This window comes from Neofelis nebulosa, chromosome 7, assembly GCF_028018385.1.
Source record: "Neofelis nebulosa isolate mNeoNeb1 chromosome 7, mNeoNeb1.pri, whole genome shotgun sequence".
Classification (NCBI taxonomy): Eukaryota; Metazoa; Chordata; class Mammalia; order Carnivora; family Felidae; genus Neofelis; species Neofelis nebulosa.
Window position 1 is genome coordinate 27,384,354 of NC_080788.1, and position 27,515 is coordinate 27,411,868.

General features: G+C 34.7%; 1 protein-coding gene across 4 annotated transcripts in view; it reads left to right on the plus strand.

The window, feature by feature from the left end:
• Positions 1-27,515, plus strand: part of GABRG3 (gamma-aminobutyric acid type A receptor subunit gamma3) — a 732,437-nt gene that overhangs the window by 682,303 nt on the left and 22,619 nt on the right. Inside the window, exon 7 of one of the 4 annotated variants that reach the window (XM_058736910.1) lies at positions 2,421-2,816. The exons of the other annotated variants lie outside the window; for them this stretch is intronic. Within the exon in view, the coding sequence (XP_058592893.1) occupies positions 2,421-2,509 (89 nt within the window). The 3' untranslated portion in view covers positions 2,510-2,816. Of the gene's footprint in view, positions 1-2,420; positions 2,817-27,515 lie in introns of those variants that run through there. 4 annotated transcript variants of the gene reach the window in all.

The following is a 27,515-nucleotide window of genomic DNA, read 5'->3' on the forward strand; positions in this document are numbered from 1 at the left end:
CTCTTTTTAAAAAGTTTTAGAGTTACAAAAGAAGTAGAAAAGATAATACAGAAACTTCTCATTTACCTTTTGCTCACTTTCTCGTAATTTCACGTTTTATATAGCCATGGAAAAGTTAGAAAAACTAGGGCACCTGGGTGGTTCAGTCAGTTAAGTGTCCAGCTTCAGCTCAGGTCATGATCTCATGGTTTGTGAGTTCAAGCCCTGTGTGGGGCTCTGTGCTGACAGCTCAGAGCCTGTAGCCTGCTTTGGATTCTGTGTCTCCCTCTTTCTCTTCCCCTCCCCTGCTCACACTCTCTCTCTGTCTCTCCAAAATTAATAAACATTAAAAAAATTAAAGAAAAGTTAGGAAAATGAAGAAATTTACATAGCCCCAAAACTATTAGCTTTGTTACAGCCTTTATTGGCACTTCATGAATGTTTTAATTAATGTCCTTTTCCTGTTCTAGGATCCAATCCAAGATATCATGCTGCGTTTAGCTTTAACATCTCCTTAGGCTCCTCCAATCTGTGACAATTTGTTTTATGAAAAGCAAACTAACCTTGACACTTTTTTTTACACTGATGAAATATTTTTTAAAATATCCCCAACTTAGGCTTTTCTGATGTTTTCTCATATTAGACACTTTCATCATATAACGTGAGGGATTGCATGATATCAACATTACTTATTACAGGTGGTATTAATCTTTATCACTTTGTTAAGATACCAGATTATTCCACTGTAAAGTTGCAATTTTATCCCTTTCATTTTTCTACTAATTAGAAGTGAGTTACTAAGCCTATCCCATATCCAATAAGAGAGAATGATGTTAATAGCAATGTTTTTGTTTTTGTTTTTGTTTTTGTTTTTGTTTTTGTTTTTGTTTTTGTTTTTTGTAGATACTCTTTCTAGATTAATGAATTTCCCTTGTAGTTTTAGTGTTCTGGGAGTTTTCTCGTAAATGGATGTTTCCTTTCATCAAATTATTTTTCTACATTACCTGAATGACCAAATAATTTTTCCTGTTTAGTCTTACATTGACTGATTTTTTAATATGAACCAGCCTTTCATTCCTGGAATTAATCTTACATACCACAACATGTATTTTATATGTGTATTTTGCTAGATTCAATTTGCTTTTATTTTGTTGACGGTTTTGTGTCTACATTAATAAGGTACATTTGTCTTCATTAGTTTTATCTTTTCTTGTAATATTTACGTCTGGTTTTGCTATTGGTAACTCATCATAGAATGAGTTTGGAAATGCTCCTTTTTGTTTTATATTCTGGAAAAGTTTGTGTACTTGGTACTATAGTTGCTTGATAAGATTTGATGCTTGATAAAATTTGATAGTAAAGTTATCTGATCACAGTTGTGTATTTAGGGACCCCTGGGTGATTCAGTCAATTAAGTGTCTGACTCGATTTCAGCTCAAGTCATGATCTCATGGTTCTTGAGTTCAAGCTCCATGTCAGATTCTACACTGACATTGCAGAGCCTGTTTAGGATTCTCTCTCTCCCTGTCTCTCTGCTCCTCCTCCACTCACTCCTACATATGTGCACACACACTTTCTTTTTCTTTCTCAAAATAAATAAATAAAATTAAAAAAAGAGTTGTGTATTTAGAGTTTAATAGATATAGGTTTATAAAGACTATTTCTTTTTGAATGAGTTTTGGTAGTTTATGTCTTTCAAGGAATATTTTTTTTAATATTTTTTAACGTTTATTTATTTTTGAGACAGAGAGAGACAAAGCATGAACGGGGGAGGGTCAGGGAGAGGGAGACACAGAATCTGAAACAGGCTCCAGGCTCTGAGCTGTCAGCACAGAGCCCGACACGGTGCTTGAACTCACGGACCGCGATATCATGACCTGAGCCGAAGTCGGCCGCTTAACTGACTGAGCCACCCAGGCGCCCCTCAAGGAATATTTTAATTTAACCTAGGTTGTAGAATTATTGATATAGCATTGTTCACTTAATTCATTTATCATAAAATAATATTAACCCCTCTTTCATTCATGATATTATTTGTTTCTTATATTTTTTTCCTAGACAAACATGATTAGATTTTTTTCACTTGTATAGGGAGAATTATAAGATGATTTCCAAAGTTTTCTACCCTCTGTATATTCTTCCACAGAGTGTGATGTATTTTGCTCCCATGATTAGGTTATGTTATTTATATGGTACAGTTGAACTTGAGATATGGAAATTATCTGGATGGGCCTTGCTTAGTCACATGAGCCTGTTAAAAACAAGAGTTTTTTTCTAGCTAGTTACAAAAAGGGAATTTAGAGTAAAGCACTAGAATATTCCATGTGTTTTTGCTGGCTTGAATATAGAGTCAGCAAATGGCAAATGTTAGTGTGTTATTGTCCCACAGCTCTTGGTTTCTTTGTTCTGATTTTTAACGTATTTTTTTCTTTGTGTTTCAGATTGGATAATTTCTGTTCAACTGTTGTCAAGCTCACTGGTTCTTTCCTTTGGCTGTGATAAGTCTATTGATCATCAAAAGCATGCTTAAACTCCCCTACTAAGTTTTGTTTTGTTTTGTTTTGTTTTTCTGAATTTCCATTAGATCCCTTCCTAATAGTTTCCACTAATCCATTGAAATCACCTATCAGCCTTGCTTGTTGTCTACCTTCTTCATTAAAGCCTTTAACATATTCAATGGTTATTTTAAACACCTCTTTTATGTCTGGTTCTCTTTCTAATGATTGCTTTGTCTGTTCAGACTGCTACTCTTAGTTTATTGCATGCCTTGAAATTATTTGAAAGCTGAATATGTTGTATAGAATAGTAGACACTGACGTAAATGTTTTGTATGCTTAGAGATGAGCGTGACTTTCATTCTCCTAGGCCTTTAGTGTGAGGGTGAGGGTTTTTGCTTATCTGGTAGGAAGTTGAACTGTGTTTAAAGTTTTCTCCCTGTTTAACTTTGTGACTTGTGACTTGGATTCAGGTCTTTCCTTTCAATCTGCCAAGAGATAATCTGTCTGTTACAGTTTTTCCACATGGATTACACTATTGTTTTTATTCAATGCTTGTTAGTGTGTTGGTGGTTGCAACAGGGGATGGTGGGTGTTATCTGGTATTTTGACTAAGATCCAATCTTAGGCAGAATTTGTGAATCTAGTTCTTCGGGTGTGAACTTCATAAGTGTTTCTGTGCCCCTCCAGATGTAATGCTGAGCCTAGCAAGTAAAGAGCTATTTTCCAGTTCCCTTCTCACAGATGTAATAGGTTTCCAACAGTTCCCTAATGCAATAGTACTTGCTGCTCTCTTCCTGCATAATAAAGTATTTCACAGGGAACACAACAATATGTGTGGGTAGAGTTTGGGCAATGGGGACTGTTGTCCTCCCACAAGTTGCACCACTGGAGAGACTTTCTCAGGATTCGCCTTGATCTTCCTTTTGGAACCCTGGTGACGTTCTTGGATAAAAACCTGCAAGAAGATGAAAAACCCTTATCTCTATGGTCCTCACAGGCTTTACATTTTCATGCTGCCCCATTTAGTACTTAGTATTTAGTAATTTGGTAAACACTTCTGGCTTGATAGTCTTAAATGATTGTATAGTGTTTGGTGTATTTAGCTCAAGTAAGCAATACTTAAATAAGCAAATGCCTACTAATGCCTCTCTTTCCAAAGATTTCAGATTAGTCATTTGCCCTGAAACCTTACATCTTTGATAGCTTCAATAAAAGGTATTAGTTTGCAATCACAACAAACAAAGGAATAAATTGCCCCAATTGGTCAGGAGTAGATTACATAATTATTACTAAGGAGGGCCAGAGACAATGATTGACATCCTTATCTGGACTAAGTGAAATGGAGAGGGCAGGTTTCCATAGGAAATAATGAGTAGACAAACTATATACCTCCACTACACTAAGTCTGCTTTTCATGACTGGATAAATTATAAAAATGTTTATCTCAATCCAGTTAACATATACTTGATTGCTTACCTCTAATTTATGCTATCTTAATAATTTAAATAAACTTTTTTAAAACTAATTTTAAATTTACATAAAATTTCCAAGGACAACGTAAAGAGTCCCTGTACCCTCCATAGCCTCTGTTAATATCGCTTTCATTTCTGTAGTACATAAGTAAAAAAAAAAAGCAATATTGATATATTATTATTATTAAATAAACTCAAAGTAATAAGATTTCATATTTTTTTTCATATCTTTTCTCTTCAAGGATCTCATCCAGGATACTTTGTTAAATTTAATCATCACAACTCCTTAGCCTTTCTGGGCTGTGAAATTTTCCCAGACATCCTTTGTTTTTAGTAAACTTGACAGTTTTGAGAGTACTAGTCAGGCGTTTTGTAAAATGTCTCTCAATTTACCTTTCTTAGGTGTTTTTTGTTTTTTGTTTTTTATTGTTTTTTCTTTTTCATGATTATATTAGAGTTAAGTGTTTGGGAAGAAAGACCATAGAGATAAGATACCATTCTTAGCACATCACATTAAGGTAAGTGCTATGAACATTACTTATCACTTGGTGATAAGATAGAATGTGCCAAATATCCTCACTGTAGTTACTTCCAGTTCACACTATTTTACAGACCTTTAAAAAACAAGTTATTAAGCACAGCACCTACTTATCAAGCAGGAAGTTATGCTTTACTTCCTTGAAGTGACAGTATGTACAAAAATGATTTTAATAATTTTCATGGCAGATTTCCCCTTCTTCAGCACTTATTTACTTGTTCATTTATTTATATAGGTATGGACTCATGGATATTTTTTTTTTACATTGGGTTATAATCAAATACAGTTCTATTTATTTTTCTTCTCAAATTGTTCCAGCCTCCAGCATTAAAAAGCCCTTTGACATACCCCCTATCATTTAGTTTTCTTCATCACATCTTTACTTTGAGCACTGCAGATGCTCCAAGCTCACCTTGTTTATTTTCTGCCCTCACTAAAAAAATCAGAGATTTCTCCAAGTAATCTTGATTTTCTTTATTGGAGAATAGTATTATAAATCAAGAAATAGGTCATGGGTTAGCCAATTGCTGGACAGGGAAGTATCATCACTTCTAAACCCTCTACACAGTTAGAGCAAGGAAATATATGTATGTATCTTAACCTGTGAATGAGAGGAAGTGACACAGAAGAAGATATCATAGAGACAGGCCCTGTTCCATGGACACTTGATAAATCAGTAAAGAGAAAGAGATAAAGAGACAGAGAGAGAGGGAGAGAGAGAGATTGATCATACCACTACTAAACATGGAAAAGGAAACACTAAAGGAAACACTAAATCACTGTACCTAGCCCTATGTCTTGCAAAGACCCTTTAAGATTCCCCATTGATATCCTTTTCAATGCAAAATCAGTGGAAGCACAATGCTGAAAAGATTAATTGACTATTCAGCAAACAGGAATTAAGAAAGTGAAGAAATGGACAAAGTGCCCTCATGGAACATGCATTCTAGGGGGCAGGGAGATTAGAGGGTAAACAAACAAACATGATGGTGATAAATGCTATAGAAAGAAATAAAACAAGGAGGAGAAAATGGATTTCCACTGTTTGTGGCAAAACATTCTTATTTTATATAAGGTATTCAAGATTCTAATGGGACCTTATTTGGGGAAACCTGAAGGCAGTGAGGAGATGAGAAATGCAAAGATCTGTTGGGTGAGTGGTTTGGGAATTAGAAATGCAAGACCAGAGGAGGAAAATTTGGGACATTTAAGGGATAGCATGAGAGCCAGTGTAGCATTAATTGGGGTCAGTAATGGAGAGGAAGCTCAAACATGGAGGACTTTGTAGTCCAACTTAAGATCTTGGGGGTTTATCTGAATGAAACGGGAAGTTGCTGGATGCGCTTGGCCAAGGCTTGATCTTCCCTCTATTTTAAAAGAATTATATTGGCTGCTGAATAGAGAACAGTCTACAGATAGGCAAGTTAGGCAACCACTATAATAATCAGGTGGACATGACTATACATTGGAGATGGTAATAATGTGGTTGGAATCTGAGTGTATTGTGTGTGTGTGTGTGTGTGTGTGTGTGTGTGTATGTGTGTGTGTTTGTTTTAATGGGCTGACCATATAGTGTGATAGGAAGAGATGAATCAAAAATGGCTGTGCAGTTTCAGGTCTGATCAACTAGAAGGGCAAAGTTCATATTTGCTGAGATGGTTATACTGAAGATAGAACTGCTTAGTCCAGAGTAGGAAACAAGAGAAGCAGGAGTCATGGGAACATTGAGTTTGAAATGCTTTTTAGACATTTGTGTGGACATATTGAGATGATGTTAGAATATATGTGACTATACTTCCAGAAAATGGCCAATATTGTGTGATATATTTGTACTATTTAAACTCCTTAAATTAGACGATATCCTATAGAAAATAAAAAAAAATAGAAGGAATATCTTAGGGCTGAGCCATTGACATGCTCATAAAAGGAGGTTGCAGAGAGGAAGAGACACTCACAAAAAAGATTGATAAGATACTGCTCAAAGACAAAGCTGAGGAGGAAAGTAGGAAATTGAGAACTTTAGAAATATCTTTAGACAATCACTTGGGCTTAGTTGACTTCAGCTGGTATTGTTCTTCTCGTAGGGCTGAACCTCAAAAAAATATCTCCAATCAACATCAGGTTAGACGTATAAATAAGACCTGTGCAAAGATACAAGAGAACAAAACAAAACATAAAAAAGTACAAATTCAAGTGATGCATAGCTATCCTAAGAATCCAAATAAATGCTAATCAAATAAACAAATACTAAATATTTCTCTAAGATCTTAGAGTAGTTGGGGGGTGAAGGGTGTTGAACTCAAAATTGAAACAGCCAAAAGGAAATAAAAGAAAGATAGAAAAATATAATAAAACCAGAGAGAAAATATAAAGGGTGGGAGAGGTAGGGGGAATAAAACAGAAGAAGAAATAAGATGATAAAAGGTAAAAGCCACATTAAAAGTAGAAATAATAAAAGCCAATCTGCCAAAAATATTGTCAAGAACATGAACAACAGGTTTAGAAATACTGAGGTGTACACCCAAGAGGGAATAGTTAGTAAGAAGAACATAATAAGTATGTAAATCAAACAGTGTTCACAAACACATAATTAATGTTCCTGAGAAATGGAAAAGAACAAAGCAAATAAAGTAAAATATTTAAAGATATTATTAGAGAAAAATCCTGACATCAAGGAATACATAAATCTGAACACTAGGTCCCAGGAAAACAAGACATGAGATATATTAATAAAGTTATAAAGAAACAGAGGAGATGCTGGGAAGATGGTAGAGTAAGAGGACCCTAAACTCACCTAATCCCATTGATACAATTAGATAACATTCGCATAAACATAAATAACCCAGAAAATGACCTGAAGACTGGCAGAACAAACTCCACAGCTAAAGGTAGAGAAGAGCCCATGTCAAAGAGGATAGGAAGGGTGGAAACAATGTGAAGAGTTTAATGAACCATGGCTGTCCATGGGGAAGAGGGAGCCTCAGGCATGGAGAGGGAAAAGAAATATACTATCACACCAGGATCCCCCATAGGGAAGATAAATTCCATAACATTTGGCTTTGGAAGCAAGAGGGGCTGAATTTCATGAGGTCTTACAACTAGTGGGAATTAAAACTGGAATTTTAAAAATCAGCATGTTTAGTTCTGGACAAGCTGAGGTGGGGGTATTGACAGGAAGCTGAGTCTCTACCCTTAAAGTAACAGCATGACAAACAACTTGTGGAGATACAGTGTAGAAGCAACAATTTGGAAAAAAAAAAAAAACACCTGAGACATATAAGAGGAAGTGTTATTTACTAATCTCAAAGAATGACCCCGAGGGACAGGGTTCACTAAGGGACTTCTCTAGGGAGAAAAAGGAGCTGGAAGGTACCATCTCTCTCCCCGACCCCACAGCATAAACACATAGCCACCCAAGGAAAAGAGCAGGGCACCAATATTCACTACCTAACTTGTTTATACCAAGCTTTGCCCCACACCACCCCAATGTTTTAGCATATCTGCCCTCAGCAGTCACTTTTGCCCTTGTCCTGGCACCTCAAGTCCCCTCTCCTAGAAGATTAGCACAAACCTTGCCAACACCTCTTCCCCAATGCACATTTTGCAGGGTCTCAGTCCCAGTGGTGCTGACAGATGCCCAAAAGCACATCGTTAAAATTGCATGCCCAGCCCATGTGCATTTTGTGGCTTCCCAGGTTGGTCCTGTCCTGGAAGCAGTAGAAGAAGGAGTCCTCATTGCCTAAGCAGACCAGTGCTCACACTTAAAACTACATGCTGCATCCAGGCTTGGGACAAAACACTGCCTACAACATGCAAAGAGAGCCTCTGCAGATACTTTACTGAAGGAAACAGTGTCCAGGACACAATAGCAGGGCACACACAACACATATAGAAGACACCCCCTAAAGCACTAGGTTCTGGTGAACAGGGAACACTGAACTGCAGGGCACTACAGGACCTCTTCATCATAAGACCATTACTTTCAAGAGCAGAAAATGTAGCTGATTCTCCTAACACAAAGAAACAGACACAGAGGTAGACAAAATGAGGAGACAGAAGACTGTGCCCCCAAAGAAAAAATAAGACAAAATTATAGCAAGAGACATAATATGAAGAGAAGTAATATTCTGGATAGAAAATTTAAAGTAATGATCACAAAGATATTCACTGGACTTGAGAAAAGAATGGAGGAGAAAAGAGTAGAGAACATCTTAACAAAAAGATAAAAAAGAACCAATCAGAGATGAAGACAACAATAAATAAAATAAAAAATCCAGTAGATGGAATAGATAGCAGGCTAGAGGAAACAGAGAAACAAATTATCAACCTGGAAGACAGAGTAATGGAAAGGAATGAAGCTGAGAAGGTCAGAGAAAAATAAGTATGCAAAATGAAATAGGCTTAAAGAACTATGCAAAATGAGATAGATTTAAGGAACTCAATGACTCCATCAAGTGCAATAATATTTTCATTATAGGTATCCCAGAAGAAGATAGAGAAAAGAGAGCAGAAAATTTATTTGAAGTAATAATAGCTGAAAACTTTCCTGATCTGCAGAAGGAAACAGATATTCCTCCAATCCAGGTGGCAGAAATCCCTCAACAAAATCAACCAAAGGAGATCCACACTAAGATACATAGTAATCAAAATGGAAGAAAGTAGTGATAAGACAGAATTTTTAAAGCAGCAAGAAAAAAAAATACAGTTACATACAAGAGAGACCCCATAAGCCTATTGGCAGATTTTTCAGCAGAATCTTTGCAGGCCAGAAGAGAATGGCATGATATATTCAAAATGCTGAATGGGAAAACTCTGTAGTGAAAAATACTCTATCCAGGAAGGCTATCATTTAGAATAGGAGAAATATTTTCTCAGACAAACAAAAGCTAAAGGAGTTCATGACCACTAAACCATCCTTACAAGAAATGTTAAAGGGAACTCTTTGAGTGGAAAGACCCATATAGTAAGTCTTCATAAAGAAAACTAGAAAACACCAAAGCAGTAAAAGTAAGTATATCTGTAAAAATCAATCCATAAATTTACAAGATAAAACTATGATAAATATGATACCATATAACTAAAATGTGAGGAAGAGGAGTGAAGAATGTGTTCAAATTTAAGTGATCACAAACTTAATATAGACTGCTATATGCAGACTATAGCATATACAAACCTAATGGTAACCACAAATCAAAAACCAGTACTAAATATGGAATAAATAAAGAGAAAGGAATCCAAGTATATCACTAAAGAAAGCCAGCAAAAGGTGAAAAAGATCAAGAGAAGAAAGGACCAGAAAAGAACTACAAAAACAACTACAAAACACTTAACAAAAGGAAATAAATTCACACATATAAAATTAATTTGAATGCAAATGCTCCAATGCTCCCATCAAAAGACATAGAGTGACAGGGGCACATGGGTGGCTCAGTGGGTTGAGTGTCCAACGTTGGCTCAGTTCATGATCTCACAGCTCGTGAGTTCAAGATCCGCATTAGGCTCGGTGCTGACAGCTCAGAGCCTGGAACCGTTTGTGGATTCTATGTCTCCCTCTCTCTCTTCCCCTAACCCACTTGCATTCTGTCTCAATAAATAAAGACATACATACATACATAAATAAATTTTTAAAAATTAAAAAAAAAAAAGAAATAGGGTGACAAAATAGATTTAAAAAAAATCAAAATCAGAATTCCAGCTTGGATCTAAGGGAAGATGGCAGTGTATGAAGACGCTGGGCTCACCACATCCTGCTGATCACTTAGATTCCACCCACATCTGCCTAAATAACCCAGAAAATCGCCAGAAGTATAGAAGAATGGACTCTCTGGAGCCAAGCGTAGACAAGAGTCACACAGAAGAGGACAGGTCTGCCTACTTCCTGTGCCAAGGGGCCCTCCCGCAGTGGACCACTGAAGGCAAAGAGAGCTGAGCCTGCCCCTCCTGCCTCCATGGACCTTGTGGATCCACTCCAGCTACTACGCCAGATCCCGAAGAAGCAGCACTATAAGCCTGGCACTGTGCAAGTAGCCCAGATAGGGGCCACACCACTTCACAGTGTGTCCTGCCCCTGGGAGAGGGGAAGATAAGATATACACCAGTCTGACTGTGGCCACAGCGGTGGGTTGGGGGCAGACATCAGGTCTGACTGTGGTCTCACCCACCAGCACAAGTAACTCCAGACAGCACAGGGGAAGAGCAATGCAATTCCATGCCACTCCAGGGACTATACAAAATGACAAAACGGAATAATTCTCAAAAGGAACACCAGGAAGTAGTGACAGCTAACGAACTGATCAAAAACGATTTAAGCAATATAACAGAACAAGAGTTTAGAATAATAGTCATAAAATTAATCACTGGGCTTGAAAAAAGTATACAGGACAGCAGAGAATCTATTGCTACAGAGATCAAGGGGCTCAGAAACAGTCAGGAGGAGCTAAAATATGCTATAAATGAGATGCAAAATAAAATAGAGATGACCACAGCTCGGATTGAAGAGGCAGATGAGAGAATAGGTGAATTAGAAGATAAAATTATAGAAAAAGAGGAAGCTGAAAAAAAGATTAAAAAAATCCAGGAGTATCAGGGGAGAATTAGAGAACTAAATGGTGCGATGAAACACAATAATATATATAGGGATAATATATATAGCATAATATATATAGTATACTATATATATTTTATATATATATTTTTATATATTTATATATATATTATATATATATTATATTATATATTATTATATATTATTATATTATATTTATTATATTATATTATATATTATTTATATTTATATATTATTTTATTATATTTATTTATTATATTTATATATTATATTATTATATTATATATTATTATATATATTATATTATATATATATTATATATATATATTTATATATTTATATATTTATATATATATATAAAAATAAAATATATAATATATATATATAAAATATATATAGTATAATAGGGATTCCAGGGGAGGAAGAGAGAGAGACAGATGCTGAAGGTGTACTTGAAGAAATCATAGCTGAGAACTTCCCTGATCTGGGGAAGGAAGAAGGCACTGAAATCCAAGAGGCACAGAGAACTCCCTTCAGACATAACTTGAATCAATCTTCTACACGGCATATCATAGAGAAACTGGCAAAATACAAGGATAAACAGAAAATTGTAAAAGCAGCTAGGGATAAACATGATCTAACATATAAAGGGAGACCGATAAGACTAGTTATGGATCTTTCTACTTAAACTTGGCAGGCAAGAAAGGAATGGCAGGAAATCTTCAATATGATGAACAGAAAAAAATATGCAGCCAAGAATCCTTTATCCAGCAAGTCTATCATTTAGAATAGAAGGAGAGATAACGGTCTTCCCAAACAAACAAAAACTGAAGGAATTCATCACCACTAAACCAGCCCTACAAGAGATCCTAAGGGGGATCCTGTGAGACAAAGTACCAGAGACATCGCTACAAGCATGAAACCTACAGACATCACAATGACTCTAAACCCATATCTTTCTATAATAACACTGAATGTAAATGGACTAAATGCGCCAACCAAAGGACATAGGGTATCAGAATGGATAAAAAAAAAAACAAGATCTATCTATTTGCTGTGTACAAGAGACTCATTTTAGACCTAAGGACACCTTCAGATTGAAAGTGAGGGGATGGAGAACTATCTATCATGCTACTGGAAGTCAAAAGAAAGCTGAAATAGCCATACTTATATCAGAAAAACTAGACTGTAAATTAAAGGCTGTAACAAGAGATGAAGAGCATTATATCATAATTACAGGGTTTATCCATCAGGAAGAGCTAACAATTATAAATGTCTATGTGCAAAATACTAGAGCCCCCAAATATATAAAACAATTACTCACAAACATAAGCAACCTTATTGATAAGAATGTGGTAATTGCAGGGGACTTTAAAACTCTACTTAAAGCAATGGATAGATCATCTAGACACAGGATCAATAAAGAAACAAAGGCCCTGAATGATACATTGGATCAGATGGACTTGAGAGATATATTTAGAACTCTGCATCCCAAAGCAACAGAATATACTTTCTTCTCGAGTGCACATGGAACATTCTCTAAGATAGATCACATGCTGACTGGGTCTCAAAACAACCCTTAATAAGTATAAGAGAATTGAGATCATATCATGCACACTTTCAGAACACAATGCTATGAAGCTTGAAATCAACCACAAGAAAAAGTCTGGAAAAACTCCAAAAGCATGGAGGTTAAAGAACACCCTACCAAAGAATGAATGGCTCAACCAGGCAATTAGAGAAGAAATTAAGAAAATATGGAAACAAATGAAAATGAAAATACAACAATCCAAATGCTTTGGGATGCAGCGAAGGCAGTCCTGAGAGGAAAATACATTGCAATCCAGGCCTATCTCAAGAAACAAGAAAAATCCCAAATACAAAATGTAACAGCACACCTAAAGGAAATAGAAGTAGAACAGCAAAGACACCCCAAACCCAGCAGAAGAGAAATAATAAAGATCAGAGCAGAAATAAACAATATAGAATCTAAAAGATCTGTAGAGCACATCAATGAAACCAAGAGTTGTTTTTATGAAAAAATAAACAAAATTGATAAACCTCTAGCCAGACTTCTCACAAAGAAAGGAAGAGGACCCAAATAGATAAAATCATTAAATGAAAATGGAATTTTTACAACCAATCCCTCAGAAATGCAAGCGATTATCAGGGAATACTATGAAAAGCTATATGCCAACAAACTGGACAACTGGAAGAAATGGACAAATTCCTAAGCACTCACACACTCCCAAAACTCAATCAGGAGGAAATAGAAAGCTTGAACAGACCCATAACCAGGGAAGAAATTGAATCAGTTATCAAAAATCTCCCAACAAATAAGAGTCCAGGACCAGATGGCCTCCCAGCGGAATTCTACCAGACATTTAAAGCACACATAACACCTATCCTTCTCAAGCTATTACAAAAAATAGAAAGGGAAGGAAAACTTCCAGACTCATTCTGTGAAGCCAGTATTACTTTGATTCCTAAACCAGACAGAGACCCAGTAAAAAAAAGAGAACTACAGGCCAATATCCCTGATGAATATGGATGCAAAAATTATCACTACAATACTAGCAAATCGAATTCAACAGCATATGAAAAGAATTATTCACCATGATCAAGTGGGACTCATTCCTGGGCTGCAGGGCTGGTTCAACAAATCAATGTGATACATCACATTAATAGAAGAAAAGATAAGAACCGTATGATCCTGTCAATTGATGCAGAAAAAGCATTTGACAAAATCCAGCACGCTTTCTTAATAAAAACCCTCGAGAAAGTCGGGATAGAAGGAACATACTTAAACATCATAAAAGCCATTTATGAAAAGCCCACATCTAATATCATCCTCAATGGGGAAAAACTGAGAGCTTTCCCCCTGAGATCAGGAACACGACAGGGATGTCCACTCTCACCCCTGTTGTTTAACATAGTGTTGGAAGTTCTAGCATCAGCAATCAGACAACAAAAGGAAATCAAAGGCATCAAAATTGTCAAAGATGAAGTTAAGCTTTCACTTTTTGCAGATGACATGACATTATACATGGAAAATCCGATAGACTCCACCAAAAGTCTGCTAGAACTGATACATGAATTCAGCAAAGTCACAGGATACAAAATCAAAGTACAGAAATCAGTTGCATTCTTATACACTAATAATGAAGCAACAGAAAGACAAATAAAGAAAGTGATCCCATTCACAACTGCACCAAGAAGCATAAAATACCTGGGAATAAATCTAGCCAAATATGTGAAAGATCTATATGGTGAAAAGTATAGAGTGTTTACGAAGGAAATTGAAGAAAATATAAACAAATGGAAAAATATTCTGTGCTCATGGATTGGAAGAATAAATATTGTTAAAATATCATTACTACCCAAAGCTATCTACACATTCAATGCAATCCCAATCAGAATTACACAGCATTCTTCTCGAAGCTAGAACAAGCAATCCTGAAATTTCTATGGAACCACAAGAGGTCCCAAATAGCCAAAGAAATTTTGAAGAAGAAGACCAAAGCAGGAGGCATCACAATCCCAGACTTTAGCCTCTATTACAAGGCTGTAATTATCAAGACAGTATGGTATTGGCACAAAAAAAGACAAATAAGCCAATGGAATAGAATAGAAACCCCAGAACGAGACCCACAAAAGTATGGCCAACTAAACTTGACAAAGCAGGAAAGAATATCCAATGGAAAAAGACAGTCTCCTTAACAAATGGTGCTGGGAGAACTGGACAGCAACATGCAGAAGGATGAAACGAAACAATGGTTTAAATGGTTCTTAAACCATTCACAAAAACAAACTCAAAATGGATAAAGGACCTGAATGTGAGACAGGAAACCATCAAAACCCTAGAGGAGAAAGCAGGAAAAAACCTCTCTGACCTCACCCACAGCAATTTCTTACTTGACACAGCTCCAAAGGCAAGGGAATTAAAAGCAAAAATGAACTATTGGGACCTCATGAAGATAAAAAGCTTCTGCACAGCAAAGGAAATAATCAACAAAACTAAAAGGCAACCAAATGACATATCGGACAAAGGGCTAGTATCCAAAATCTATAAAGAGCTCACCAAACTCCACACCCAAAAAACAAATAACCCAGTGAAGAAATGAGCAGAAAACATGAATAGACACTTGTCTAAAGAAGACATCCAGATGGCCAACAGGCACATGAAAAGATGCTCAACGTCGCTTCTCATTAGGGAAATATAAATCAAAGCCACACTCAGATATCACCTTACACCAGTCAGAGTGGCTAAAATGAACAAATCAGGAGACTATAGATGCTGGAGAGGATGTGGAGAAATGGGAACCCTCTTGCACTGTTGGTGGGAATGCAAACTGGTGCAGCCACTCTGGAAAACAGTGTGGAGGTTCCTCAAAAAACTAAAAATGGATCTACCCTATGATCCAGCAATAACACTGCTAGGAATTTACCCAAGGGATACAGGAGTGCTGATGCAGGGACACTTTACACCAATGTTTACAGCAGCACTTTCAACAATAGCCAAATTATGGAAAGAGCCTAAATGTCCATCAACTGATGAATGGATAAAGAAATTGTGGTTTATATACACAATGGAATGCTACATGGCAATGAGAAAGAAATAAATATGGCCTTTTGTAGCAACGTGGATGGAATGGGAGAGAGTTATGCTAAGTGAAGTAAGTCATAGAGAGAAAGACAGATACCATATGTTTTCACTCTTATGTGGAATCTGAGAAACTTAACAGAAGCCCATGGGAGAAGGGAAGAAGAAGAAAAAAAAAAAGAGTTTAGAAAGGCAGAGAGAGCCAAAGCATAAGAGACTGTTAAAAACTGAGAACAAACTGAGGGTTGATGGGGGGTAGGAGGGAACGGAGGGTGGGTGATGAATATTGAGGAGGGTATCCTTTGGGATGAGCACTGTGTGTTGTATGGAAATCATGTTGACAATAAATTTCATATTAAAACAAAATCAAAATCAATCTGTATGCTGCCTACAAGAGACACACTTCAGACCTAAAGACAGTTGCAGATTGAAAGTGGAGAATACTTTGTCATGCAAATGGATGTCAAAAAAAGGCAGGGTAGCAAGAATAAAAAAAAAAAGCCAGTAATGAGAGACAAAGAAGGACACTATATAATAATAAATAGAACAACCCAATAAGAAGATATGGCCATTGTAAATATTTATGCACCCAACATGGAAAAACCCAAATACATAAAACACTTAATAGCAAACATAAAGGAACTAAGCAATAGTAACACAATAATAGTTGGATACTTTAAAACTCCACTTACATCAGTGGACAGATCATCCAAACATAAAACCAGCAAGGGAACAAATGCTTTGAATGACACCCTGGTCCAGATAAATTTAATAGATCTATTCCGAACACTCCATCCTAAAACACGCACATTCCTTTCAATGTACATGGAACATTTTCCATAATGCATCACATATCAGACTACAAAACAAGTCTCGACAAATTCAAAAATATCGAATTTATACCCTGCATCTTTTCTGACCACAATGCTTTGAAACTAGAAGTCAACCACAAAAAAATCTGGAAAAACACAAATACATGGAGGTTAAATAACATGTTACTAAATAATGAATGGGTCAACCAAGAAGTCAAAAAAATAAATTAAAATTACCTGGAGAGAAATGGAAATGAGAACACAATGGTCCCAAATCTTTGGAATGCACCAAAAGCAGTTCTAAGAGGAAATTTTATAGAAATATAGGGCTACATGAAGAAGCAAGAAAAATCTCAAATAAACAACCTAACCTTACCCCTAAAGGATCTACAAAAGAAGAAAAACCCAAAAGGTTAGAGCAGAAATAAATGCAATAGAAACTAAATAAAAAACAAAAACCAATAAAACAGATCAATGAAACCATTAACTTTTTCCTTGAAAAAATCAATACAATTGAAAAACCTTTAGCCAGGCTCATAAAAAAAAAAAAAGAGAGAAAGAGAGAGGCCTCAAAGAAACAAAATCACAGGAAAGAGGAGAAATAATAACTGATACCATAGAAATACAAATGATGGGCAGAAAATATTATGAAAAATTATATGACAACAAGCTGGACAACCTAGGGAAAAAATGAATATGTTTTTAGAAACATATTGAACCAGGAAGAAATAGAAAATATGAACAGACCAATTACCAGCAATGAAATTGAATCAGTAATTTAAAAACTCCTAATAAACAAAAGACTGGGATCAGATGTATTCATAGGCAAATTCGACCGAACATTTAAAGAAAAGTTAATACCTATTCTTCTCAAACTTCTTCAAAAAACAGAAAAAGAAGGAAAACTTAAATTCATCTTAGGCCAGTATTACCTAATGCCAAAACCAGATAAAGACACTACCAAAAGAACTGCAGGCCAAAATTTCTGATGAACAACATAAAGGCAAAATCCTCAACAAATTATTAGGAAACCCAATCCATTTAAAAAAAAAAATTCACCACAATAAAGTGGGATTTATTTCTGGGATGCAGGGTGGTAGGGAGTTTCAATATTCACAAATCAATCAACATGACACATCATATCAATAAGAGAAAGGATAAATACCATATGATCACTTCAATAGATGCAGAAAAAGCATTTGACAAAGTACATTTATTCATGATAAAAAAAAAACCCAAGAAAGTATGTTTAGAGGGAACAAACCTCAACCCAATAAAGACATTATATGAAAACCCCACAGCCACATCATACTCAATTGGGAAAAGCTGAGGGCTTTTCCTCTGATGTCAGGAAGAATACAAGAATGTCATTCTCACTATTTTGATTCTACATAGTACTGGAAGTCCTAGCCACAGAAATCAGACAAGAGAAAGGAATAAAAGCATCAAAATTGGTGAGAAAGAAGTCAAACTTTCCCTATTTTGTAAATGACATGATTCTATATATAGAAAGCCTCCCCCAAGTCTATATATAAAAGACTCCACCAAGAATCTACTAGAACTCATAAATGAGTTTGGTTAAGGTCACAGGATACAAAAGCAATGACAGAAATCCACTGCATTTTTATAAACCAAGAATGGAGTACCAGAAAGAGGAATTAAGAAAAAAATCCCATTTCTAGGCACCAAAGTTATTAAAATATGTAAGAATATACTTAACCAAAGAAATAAAGACATACTCTAAAAACTGTAAAACATTGATGGAAGAAATTGAAGGCAACAGAAAGAAATGGAAAGACATTCATGTTCATGGATTGGAAGAACAAATATTGTTAAAATATCCACACTACCCAAAGCTCTCTACAGATTTAATGAAAACCCATCCCTGTCAAAATACCAACAACATATTTCATAGAACTAGAACAAAGAATACTGAAATGTGTATGGAACCACAAAGGACACTGAATAGCCAAAGCAATCTTGTGGGGGGAAAAAAAATTAAAAAAGCAAAGCTGGAGGCATCACAATTTCAGACTTCTTCAAGTTATATTACAAAGCTGTAGTAATCAAAACAGTATGGTACTGCCACAAAAATAGACACATGGATCAAGGGAACAGAACAAAAGTCCAGAGAAAAAACGCTATATTAAATGGTCATTTAATCTTTGACAAAGAAGACAAGAATATGCAACGGAAGAAAGACAGTCTCTTCAACAAATTTTGTTGGGAAAACTGGACAGCTTACATGCAAAACAATGAAACTGGACCACTTTCTTATACCATACACAAAATATAAACTCAAAATTGATTAAGAACCTACATGTGAGACCTGAAACCAGAATAAAACTTGAAGAGAGCTTAGACAGTAATTTTTCTGACATAGGATGTAATAACTTTTTTCTAGATATGTCTCCTAAGGCAAGAGAAACAAAAGGAAAAATTAACTACTTGGCACTACACTAACAGAAAAAGCTTCTGCATAGCAAAGGGAACAACCTACAAAACTAAAAAGACAACCTACTTAATTGGAGAAGATATTTGCAAATTATATATCTGATAAAGGGTTAGTATCCAAAATATATCAAGAACTTACATAAAACTCAACACCAAAAACCCCACAAATAATCCAATTAAATGGGAATTTTATACAAACAGAGATTTCTCCAAAGAAAACACTCAGATGGGCAACAGACACATGAAAAGATGCTCAACATCACTCACCATCAGGGAAACAGAAATAAAAGTCACAATAATATATCACCTCACACCTGTGGAAATGGTTAAAGTAAAATCTCAAGAAACAAGTGCTGGGAGACTGTGGAGAAAAAGGAATGCGCTTGCACTATTGCTGGGAATGTAAAATGGTGCAGGCACTGCGGAAGACAGTATGGAGGTTCTTCAAAAAATTTAAAAAATGGAACTGCCCCTCAATCTAGTAATCACACTACTGGGTATTTACCCCCAAAATACAAAAACACTAACTTGAAGGGGTATATGCACTCCTATGTTTGTTGCATTATTTATAATAGTCAAACTATGAAATATCTCAATTTTCCATTGATAGGTGAATATATAAAGAACATGTGGTATATATATATATATATATATATATATATATATATATATATTATGGTATATGGTGTTTGTATGTATATATGCCACATATATAATATATATAATATTAATATATATGTGGCATATATAATATAATGTGATATATATGATATATAATATATAACGTGGTATATATATATACACCTATATATATATATATATATATATATATACATATACGTGTATATATATGTGTGTATATATATATATATATATATATATATATATATACTTTTAAAAGTATTAAATCTTACCACTTGCAACAACATAGATGCATATAAAGGTATAATGCTAAGCAAAATAATCCCATCAGAGAAAGACTAATAGCCTATGATTTCACTCATATGTGTATGTGGAATTTAAGAAACAAATCAAAGAACAAAGGAGAAAAACAATAACACAGACACACCAAGAAACAGACTCTTAACTGTAGAGAATAAACTGATGGTTACTAGAGGGGAAATGGGGGAGGGGATGGGTGAAAGAAGTGAAAAAGTTAAGAGTACACTTATCTTGATGAGCGCTGAATAATATATGGAATTGTTGAATCACTATATTGTACAACTGGAAATAATATAACACTGTGTGCTAACTGCACTGGAAATATTTTTTTACGTTATAATGAAAGAGAAAGAAAGGCTAAATTAAAACAAAACTATGCTCAAGATGGCTCCTTCTGTTCATTCAATGTATTAGTAGAGGTACTTGAAAGCATAAAGTTAAATTATTCTACATAGAAAACCCAAAAGACAGAATCCATAGAAATTATTATTCAAATTAATAAGATTTTAAAGTTAGTTGGATATAAGATCCTTGTGAAAAATTTCATTTCTGAATGCCAGCAAAATAGAGTTATAAAATATAATTTAAGTACAAATATAACTTATATTTAAGTATGTCATTGTTCATAACAACAGAAATATATATCAACAATTAAACACTAGGCATGCCAAGGCTTTATGGAAGAAATTCAATATCTTATTGCAGGATATTCAGTTTGGAATAAGTAATACTTTATGAATGATAGACCTTTATTTTGCTAAGAGCTCTACTTCCTGGTAGCCACACTGAACTAAATAAGTGAAGATACATTGATTTATTGGTTTATTCCAATCAAAACACCAAAAGTGTTTGTTAAGGAAGTTTTTTAACTGGTTGTACAATTTATACAGAAACACAAAGACCCAAGACTAGCCTTGCTATGTTTGAAGAAGAATACTAAAATTGAATTTTTTTCTTCTAGTAATCAATGCTATTGCATTATTTTTCTCTTTTTCCCAATTTTATTGAAATATTATTGACATATAACATTGTTGTACATTTAATTTTTTAACGTTTATTTCTTCTGAGGGGGGAGGGGCAGAGAGAGAGAAAGACACAGAATCTGAAGCAGGTTCCAGACTCTGAACTGTCAGGACAGAGCCTGACGCAGGGCTGCAACTCATGAGCTGTGAGATCATGACCTGAGCCAAAGTCAGACCCTTAACCGACTGAGCCACCCAGCACGCCAACATTGTTGTACATTTTAAGCGTACAACATGTTGATTTGATACACACACACACACACACACACACACACACACACACATATATTTATTACAAAATGACTACCACAATAGGATTAGTTAACACCTCTGTCATCTTACATAATTTCCTTTTTTGCCATAAGAACATTAAAGATTTACTCTCTTATCAACTTTCAAGTGTACAATACAGTAGGGTAACCATAGTCACTATGTTGTATATTAGATCCCTAGAATATGTTATTCCTATAACTGTAAGTTTGTAACTTTTGATCAACATCCCCCCATTTCTCCCATCCTCCCCACCCCTGCCACTGGCAACCACAATTCTACTCTCTGTTTCTATGAGTTTGACATTTTTATATTCCACTTATAAATGAGATCATAAAGTATTTTTCTTCAATGTCTTACTTATTTCATCCAGCATAATGCCTTCAAAGTCCATCATGTGTTTCATTGCAAATGACAGAATTTCCTTCTTTCTCATGGTTGGAAAATATTCAACTTTGCATATATATACCACTTCTTCTTTTATCCATTATCTGTAGATAAATACTTAGGTTGTTTCCATACCTTCTCTGTCATAAATAATGTTGTAGTGAACATGGGATTACAGATATCTCTTTGAGATACATTTGAATATATACCCAGAAGTGGGATTGCTAAATTAAGTAGCATTTCTCTTTTTAATTTTTTGAGGATCCTCTATACTATTTTCCAAGTGGCTTCACCAACCTATATTCCTACCAACAGTGCACAAGAGTTCTCTATCTTCCATATCTTCTTCAGTACTTATTTCTTGACATCTTGATATTAGCTATTCTAAAAGTATAGGGTGATATCTTATTATGGTTTTGATTTGCATTTCCCTGACATTAGGGATATTGAACATCTTTTCATGTATCTGTATGCCATTTGTATACCTTCTTTGGAAAATTATCTATTTTGGTTCTCAGCCCATTTTTAATCAAATTTTTCTGTTGCATTGCGTGGGTTCCTTGTATATTTTGGATATTAACCTGTTATCATATATAGGGTTTGCAAATATTTTCTTCCATTCCATTGGTTGTCTTTTCATTTTGTTGATTATTTCTTTTGCTATGCAAAAGATTTTTAGTTTGATATAGTCCATCTGTTTAATTTTGCTTTCGTTGCTTGTGCTTTGGTATTATATCTAAAATAACTTTTGCCAAGACTAATGTTAAGGAATTTTTCCACTATATTTTCTTTTAAGAGTTTTACATTCTAAGACACTGGCAATGAAGTTTTGAACCACTTTGAGTTAACTTTTGTGAATGGTATAAGATAGGGGATCAATTTTAGTATTTTGCATGTGATTATCCTGTTTTCTCATTTATTGAAGAGATAATTTCTCCTACTGAATATTTTTGACTTTGTCAAGTATTAGTTGACCATATATGTAGACATTTATTTCTGGGTTCTCAATTCCGTTCCATTTATCTATGTATATATTTTTATGCCAGTACTCTACTGTTTTGATTACTATAGCTTTGTACTATAGTTTAAAATCAGGAAGTGTGATGCCTCCACCTTTGTTCTTCCTCAGGATAGATTTGGCTGTTGAGGGTCTTTTGTGGCTCTCTGTGAATGTTAGGATTTTTCTTTATTTCTGTGAAAAATGCCATTGACATTTTGATAGGAATGGCATTGAAGCTATAGATGGCTTTGGATATACTAATTTCTCCAATCCATGAACACCTAATATATTTATTTACATATATTTGTGTCTTCAATTTCTTCCATCACTATCTCATCGTTTCTAGTGTACTCCTTGGCTTAAATTTATTTATAAGTATTTTATTGTCTTTGATGCCATTATAACTGAGATTGTTTTCTTTATTTCTTCTTTGAATATTTTATTGTTAGTATATATAAATGTAACTCATTCTTGAGTGTTGATTTTATATGCTGCAACTTAACTGAATTAATTTATTAGCTTTGATAGGTTTTTTTTTTGGTGGATTCTTTAGGATTTTCTATATCTAAGATTATATTACATTGCAAGCAGACAATATTACTTCTTTCTTTACAATTTGGAAGCTTTTTATTTCTTTTTCTTGCCTAACTGCCCTGGCTAAGACTTCCCACTATATTGGATAGAAATGGTGGGAGTGGACACATATGTTTTGTTTCTAATCTTAGAGGAAAGCTTTCAACCTTTTACTATTGGGTGTAATGTTAACTTTTCCTTGGTATGTGTGGCCTTTTTTATGTTGAGCTCCATTCCTTTGATAACTAAATTTTTGAGAATTTTTATTATGAAAGGATGTTGCATTTTGTCAAATGCTCTTTCTGCATCTATTCAGATGATTGTGATTTTTATCTTTTATTCTAGTAATGTGGTGTATCACATTTATTGATTTGCATGTGTTGAAACATCCTTCCATCTCAGGCATGAATCCTACTTGATCATGGTATATTATTATTTCAATGTGTGTTGAATTTGGTGCTATTATTTTGTTGATAATATTTGCATTTATACACATTGGGAATAGAAGCCTGTAGGTTTCCTGTAGTGTCCTTATCCAGCTTTGGAATCATAGTAATGCTGGTTTTCTAAAATGAGTTTAGGAGTATTCCTTTCTCTTCATTTTTGTGGAAGGGTTTGACAAGGATTAGTGTTAATTCATTTGTAAATGTTTGATTGAATTCACCATGGAAACCATTCAATAATTTTCTTTGTTGAGAGATTTTTTCATTGCTGATCCATTCTCCTTACTCATTATTGGTCTTTTCGGATTTTTTCTTTCCTCATGGTTCAATCTTGGAAGGTATGTTTCTAGAAATTTATCAATTTCTTCTAGCTTATCCAGTTTGTTGGAATATAATTGTTCATATGAGTCTCTTAATGCTTTGTATTAATGTAGTATCAGTTGCAATCTCAGGTGTTTCATTTCTGATTTTATTTATCTGGGGCATCTCTTTTTTCTTTTTCTTTTCTTAATCTAGCTAAAGATTTGTCAATTTGCTTTATTTTTACACAAATAGCTTAGTTTCACAGATTTTTTTATTGTCTTTCTGGTCTTTATTTCATTTAACATGAACTGATTTTTGTTATTTTCTTCCTCCTGATAACTCTGGGCTGTTTGATCTTCTTTTCTCAGTTCTTTGAGATCTAAAAGTTAATTTGGTTATTTGAGATCTTTCTTTTTTCTTAACATAGACATTTGTCACTATAAAGTTCCATCTTAGAACTGGCTTCGCTACGTCCTATGGGTTTTGGTATGTTATGTTTTCATTTTTATTTATTTCAAAAATTGTTTTTATTTCTGTTTGATTTCTTCTTTGACTCACTGGTTGTTCAGAAACATGGTGTTTAATTCTCACATGTTTGCAAATTGTCCCGTTTTTTTTTCCTATTGCTGACTTGTAGTTTCATACTATTTAAAAAAAAAAAAAGAGTTGGTATGATTTTGATCTTTTTAAATTTGTTAAGACTTGTTTTGTGACCAAATATATGATCTGTCTTGGAAAATGTTCTCTGTGCACTTCAAAAGAATGTGTATCCCTGCTGCTGTTGGATGGAATGTTCTGAATATGTCTGTTAGGTCCAATTCATCTTAGATATAGTTGAAATCCAACATTTCCTTATTGAGTCTCCATCTGAATTATCTCCTCATTGTTGCAAGTGGGGTATTGAAGCCCCCTACTATGTACTGTTGTCTGTTTCTGTCTTATTTGGTTAGTAATTGCTTATTATATTTGGGTGCTTCAATGTTGGGTGTTTTCATATTTACAATTATGACATCCTCTTGATGAACTGACTCCTTTGACGTTACATAATGACCTTCTTTGACTCTTGTTACGAGAAAGACAGATACCATATGTTTTCACTCTTATGTGGATCCTGAGAAACTTAACAGAAACCCATGTGGGAGGGGAAGGAAAAAAAAAGAGTGTAGAGTGGGAGAGAGCCAAAGCATAAGAGACTCTTAAAAACTGAGAACAAACTGAGGGTTGATGGGGGGTGGGGGAGAGGGGAGGGTGGGTGATGGGTATTTTGGAGGGCACCTTTGGGGATGAGCACTCGGTGTTGTATGGAAACCAATTTTACAATAAATTTCATATATTGAAAAAAATAGAATTTTATTTAACAAAAAAAAAGACTCTTGTTACAACTTTTGACTTAAAGTCTATTGTGTCTGACATAAGTACATCTAATCTTGCATTTTTTAGTTTCCACTTGCATGGAATATCTTTTTCTATCCCTTCACTTTGAGCCTATGTGTGTCTTTAAACCTGAAGTCTTCTATAGGCAGCATACAGTTGGATCTTCTTTTTAATCTATTCAGCCACTCTACGTCTTTTAATTGGAGAATTTATTCTTACATTTAAGATAATTATTGATAAGTATGGACTTACTTATGCCATCTTATTAATTGTTTCTGACTGTTTTATAATTCCCTTATTCCTTTCTCTCTCTTGCTGTCTTCCTTTTTGAATTGATGACTTCCCATTGTGGTATGCTTTCATTCCCTTCTCTTTATTTTTTGTATATCTACTGTAGCTTTTTTCCTTATGGTTACCATGAGGCTTAAAAAAATATCATATAATCATAACAATCTATTTTACACTAACTTCTATTGCATTTTTAAAATGCTAATAGTTTCCCTCCTTTTATATTTTTGTGTCAGAATTTGCCTCTTATTTCTTGTACCCATTAAGAAATTATTATAACTATAATTATTTTTTAACACTTGTTTTTACCTTAACCTTTATACTGAAGTGGTTAACACCTTACCATATTACAGTATTAGAGTATTCTGAATTTGACTATGTACTTACCTTTACCAATGTGTTGTATATTTTTATGTTTTTTATGTTACTAATTAGCTTCCTTTTTTTCAACTTGAAATCCTTTCAGCATTTCTTTTAAGGTGATGAAATCCTTCAGCTTTTGTTTTTCTGTAAAAGTCTTTATCTTGCCTTAATTTCTGTAGGACAACTTGCAAGATAAAGTATTCTTGATTGCCAGGTTTTTTTTTTTCCTTAAGTACTTTGGAGATATCATTCCACTCTCTCTCTGGCCTCCAAGGTTTCTAAGAAATACGCTGATAGCCTCATGGTGGTTCCCTTGTATTAGATTTTTTTCTTTTAATGTTCTGTATTTGTCTTTTATTTTAATCAGTTTTATTAAAATGTATTTTGAAGAAGATTGTTTTAGATTGAAATGTTGGGGTTACCTATCAGCTTCATGATCTTGAATGTTCAAATCTTCCCCAGATTTGGAAAGTTCTCAGTCATTATCTATTTGATTTAGTTTGTTATCTCCATTTGCCTCTGTTTTCCTTTTGGGACTCTGATAACTGGCAAATTGTTTCTATTAGTAATATTCTCTACACCACATAGATTTCTTCAGTCTTTTTTATTCTTCTTTTATTCTTTTTTAACTGAATAATTTCAAAATCCTGTTCTATTTTACAGATTCCTTCTTTTTCTTTTTCAAGTCTGCTGTTGATGATTTCTATTGCCTCTTTTCTTTTTCTTTTTTCTTTTTTTTTTAACTTCTTTCGTTTTATCCTTCAGCTCCAGAATTTCTGTTTGGTTCTTTTCTGTAATTTCTATCTCTTTGTTAAAATTCTAATTTTGTGTGCGTGTGTCTTGTTTTCTTGATTTCATTAAATTGTTGTTCTGGTTGTTTTGTAGTTCAATGAGCTTCCTTAAAATAGCTCTTTTGAATTCTTTCTTTGGTAAATCATAGATCTTGGTGTTTGGGGTTGGTTTTTGCAAAATTATTGTGTTCTTTATCGGGATCATGTTTCCTTAATTTTTTTGTATTCCTTGAAGTCTTGCACTGTTGTCTTTGCATTTGAAGTAGCACTCACTTCCTCCAGTCTTTATGTGCTGACTTTGGGAGAGAAATAGCTTCCATCAGCCTGAGGGATTCTGAGTTTTTCTCAGACTTTTTCCATGGGTATGTCTGCTCCCTCTTGTAGCATAATATTTAAATTTATATGCTTTCTCACAATCCTGAAAAGCCATAGTGGGTGCTCACAGCCTCTCTTTTTCATTACCTAGAGCTGTGCTGAGTCCTCAAGTGTGTAGTTTCTCCCAGGCCCACAGATTTGAGCCAGCTTTCTGTGTGTGCTCACTAGCCATTTGCTAAAGATTGCCATTACCACAACTGAGAATGCAATAGGGAACCAGCCACTGTTGGGGAAAGGAGTGGCATACAGAGCACTAGAGGTACCAGTTGGCCAGTTAGGGAGGTCCAGAGATGAGGTTTCCCAGCCACTTGCAGGCATACCTCCTGATGGAGTCCATGAGATTGTTAGTATAATCTGTGTCCCTTTATTATATCCCATTCCAATCCCTTGCTGCTATTCTCTCAGTGCTTACCACCCTCCAGGCATGCAGCGCAGGACTCAGCACTCTGTGTGAGAGGAGAGA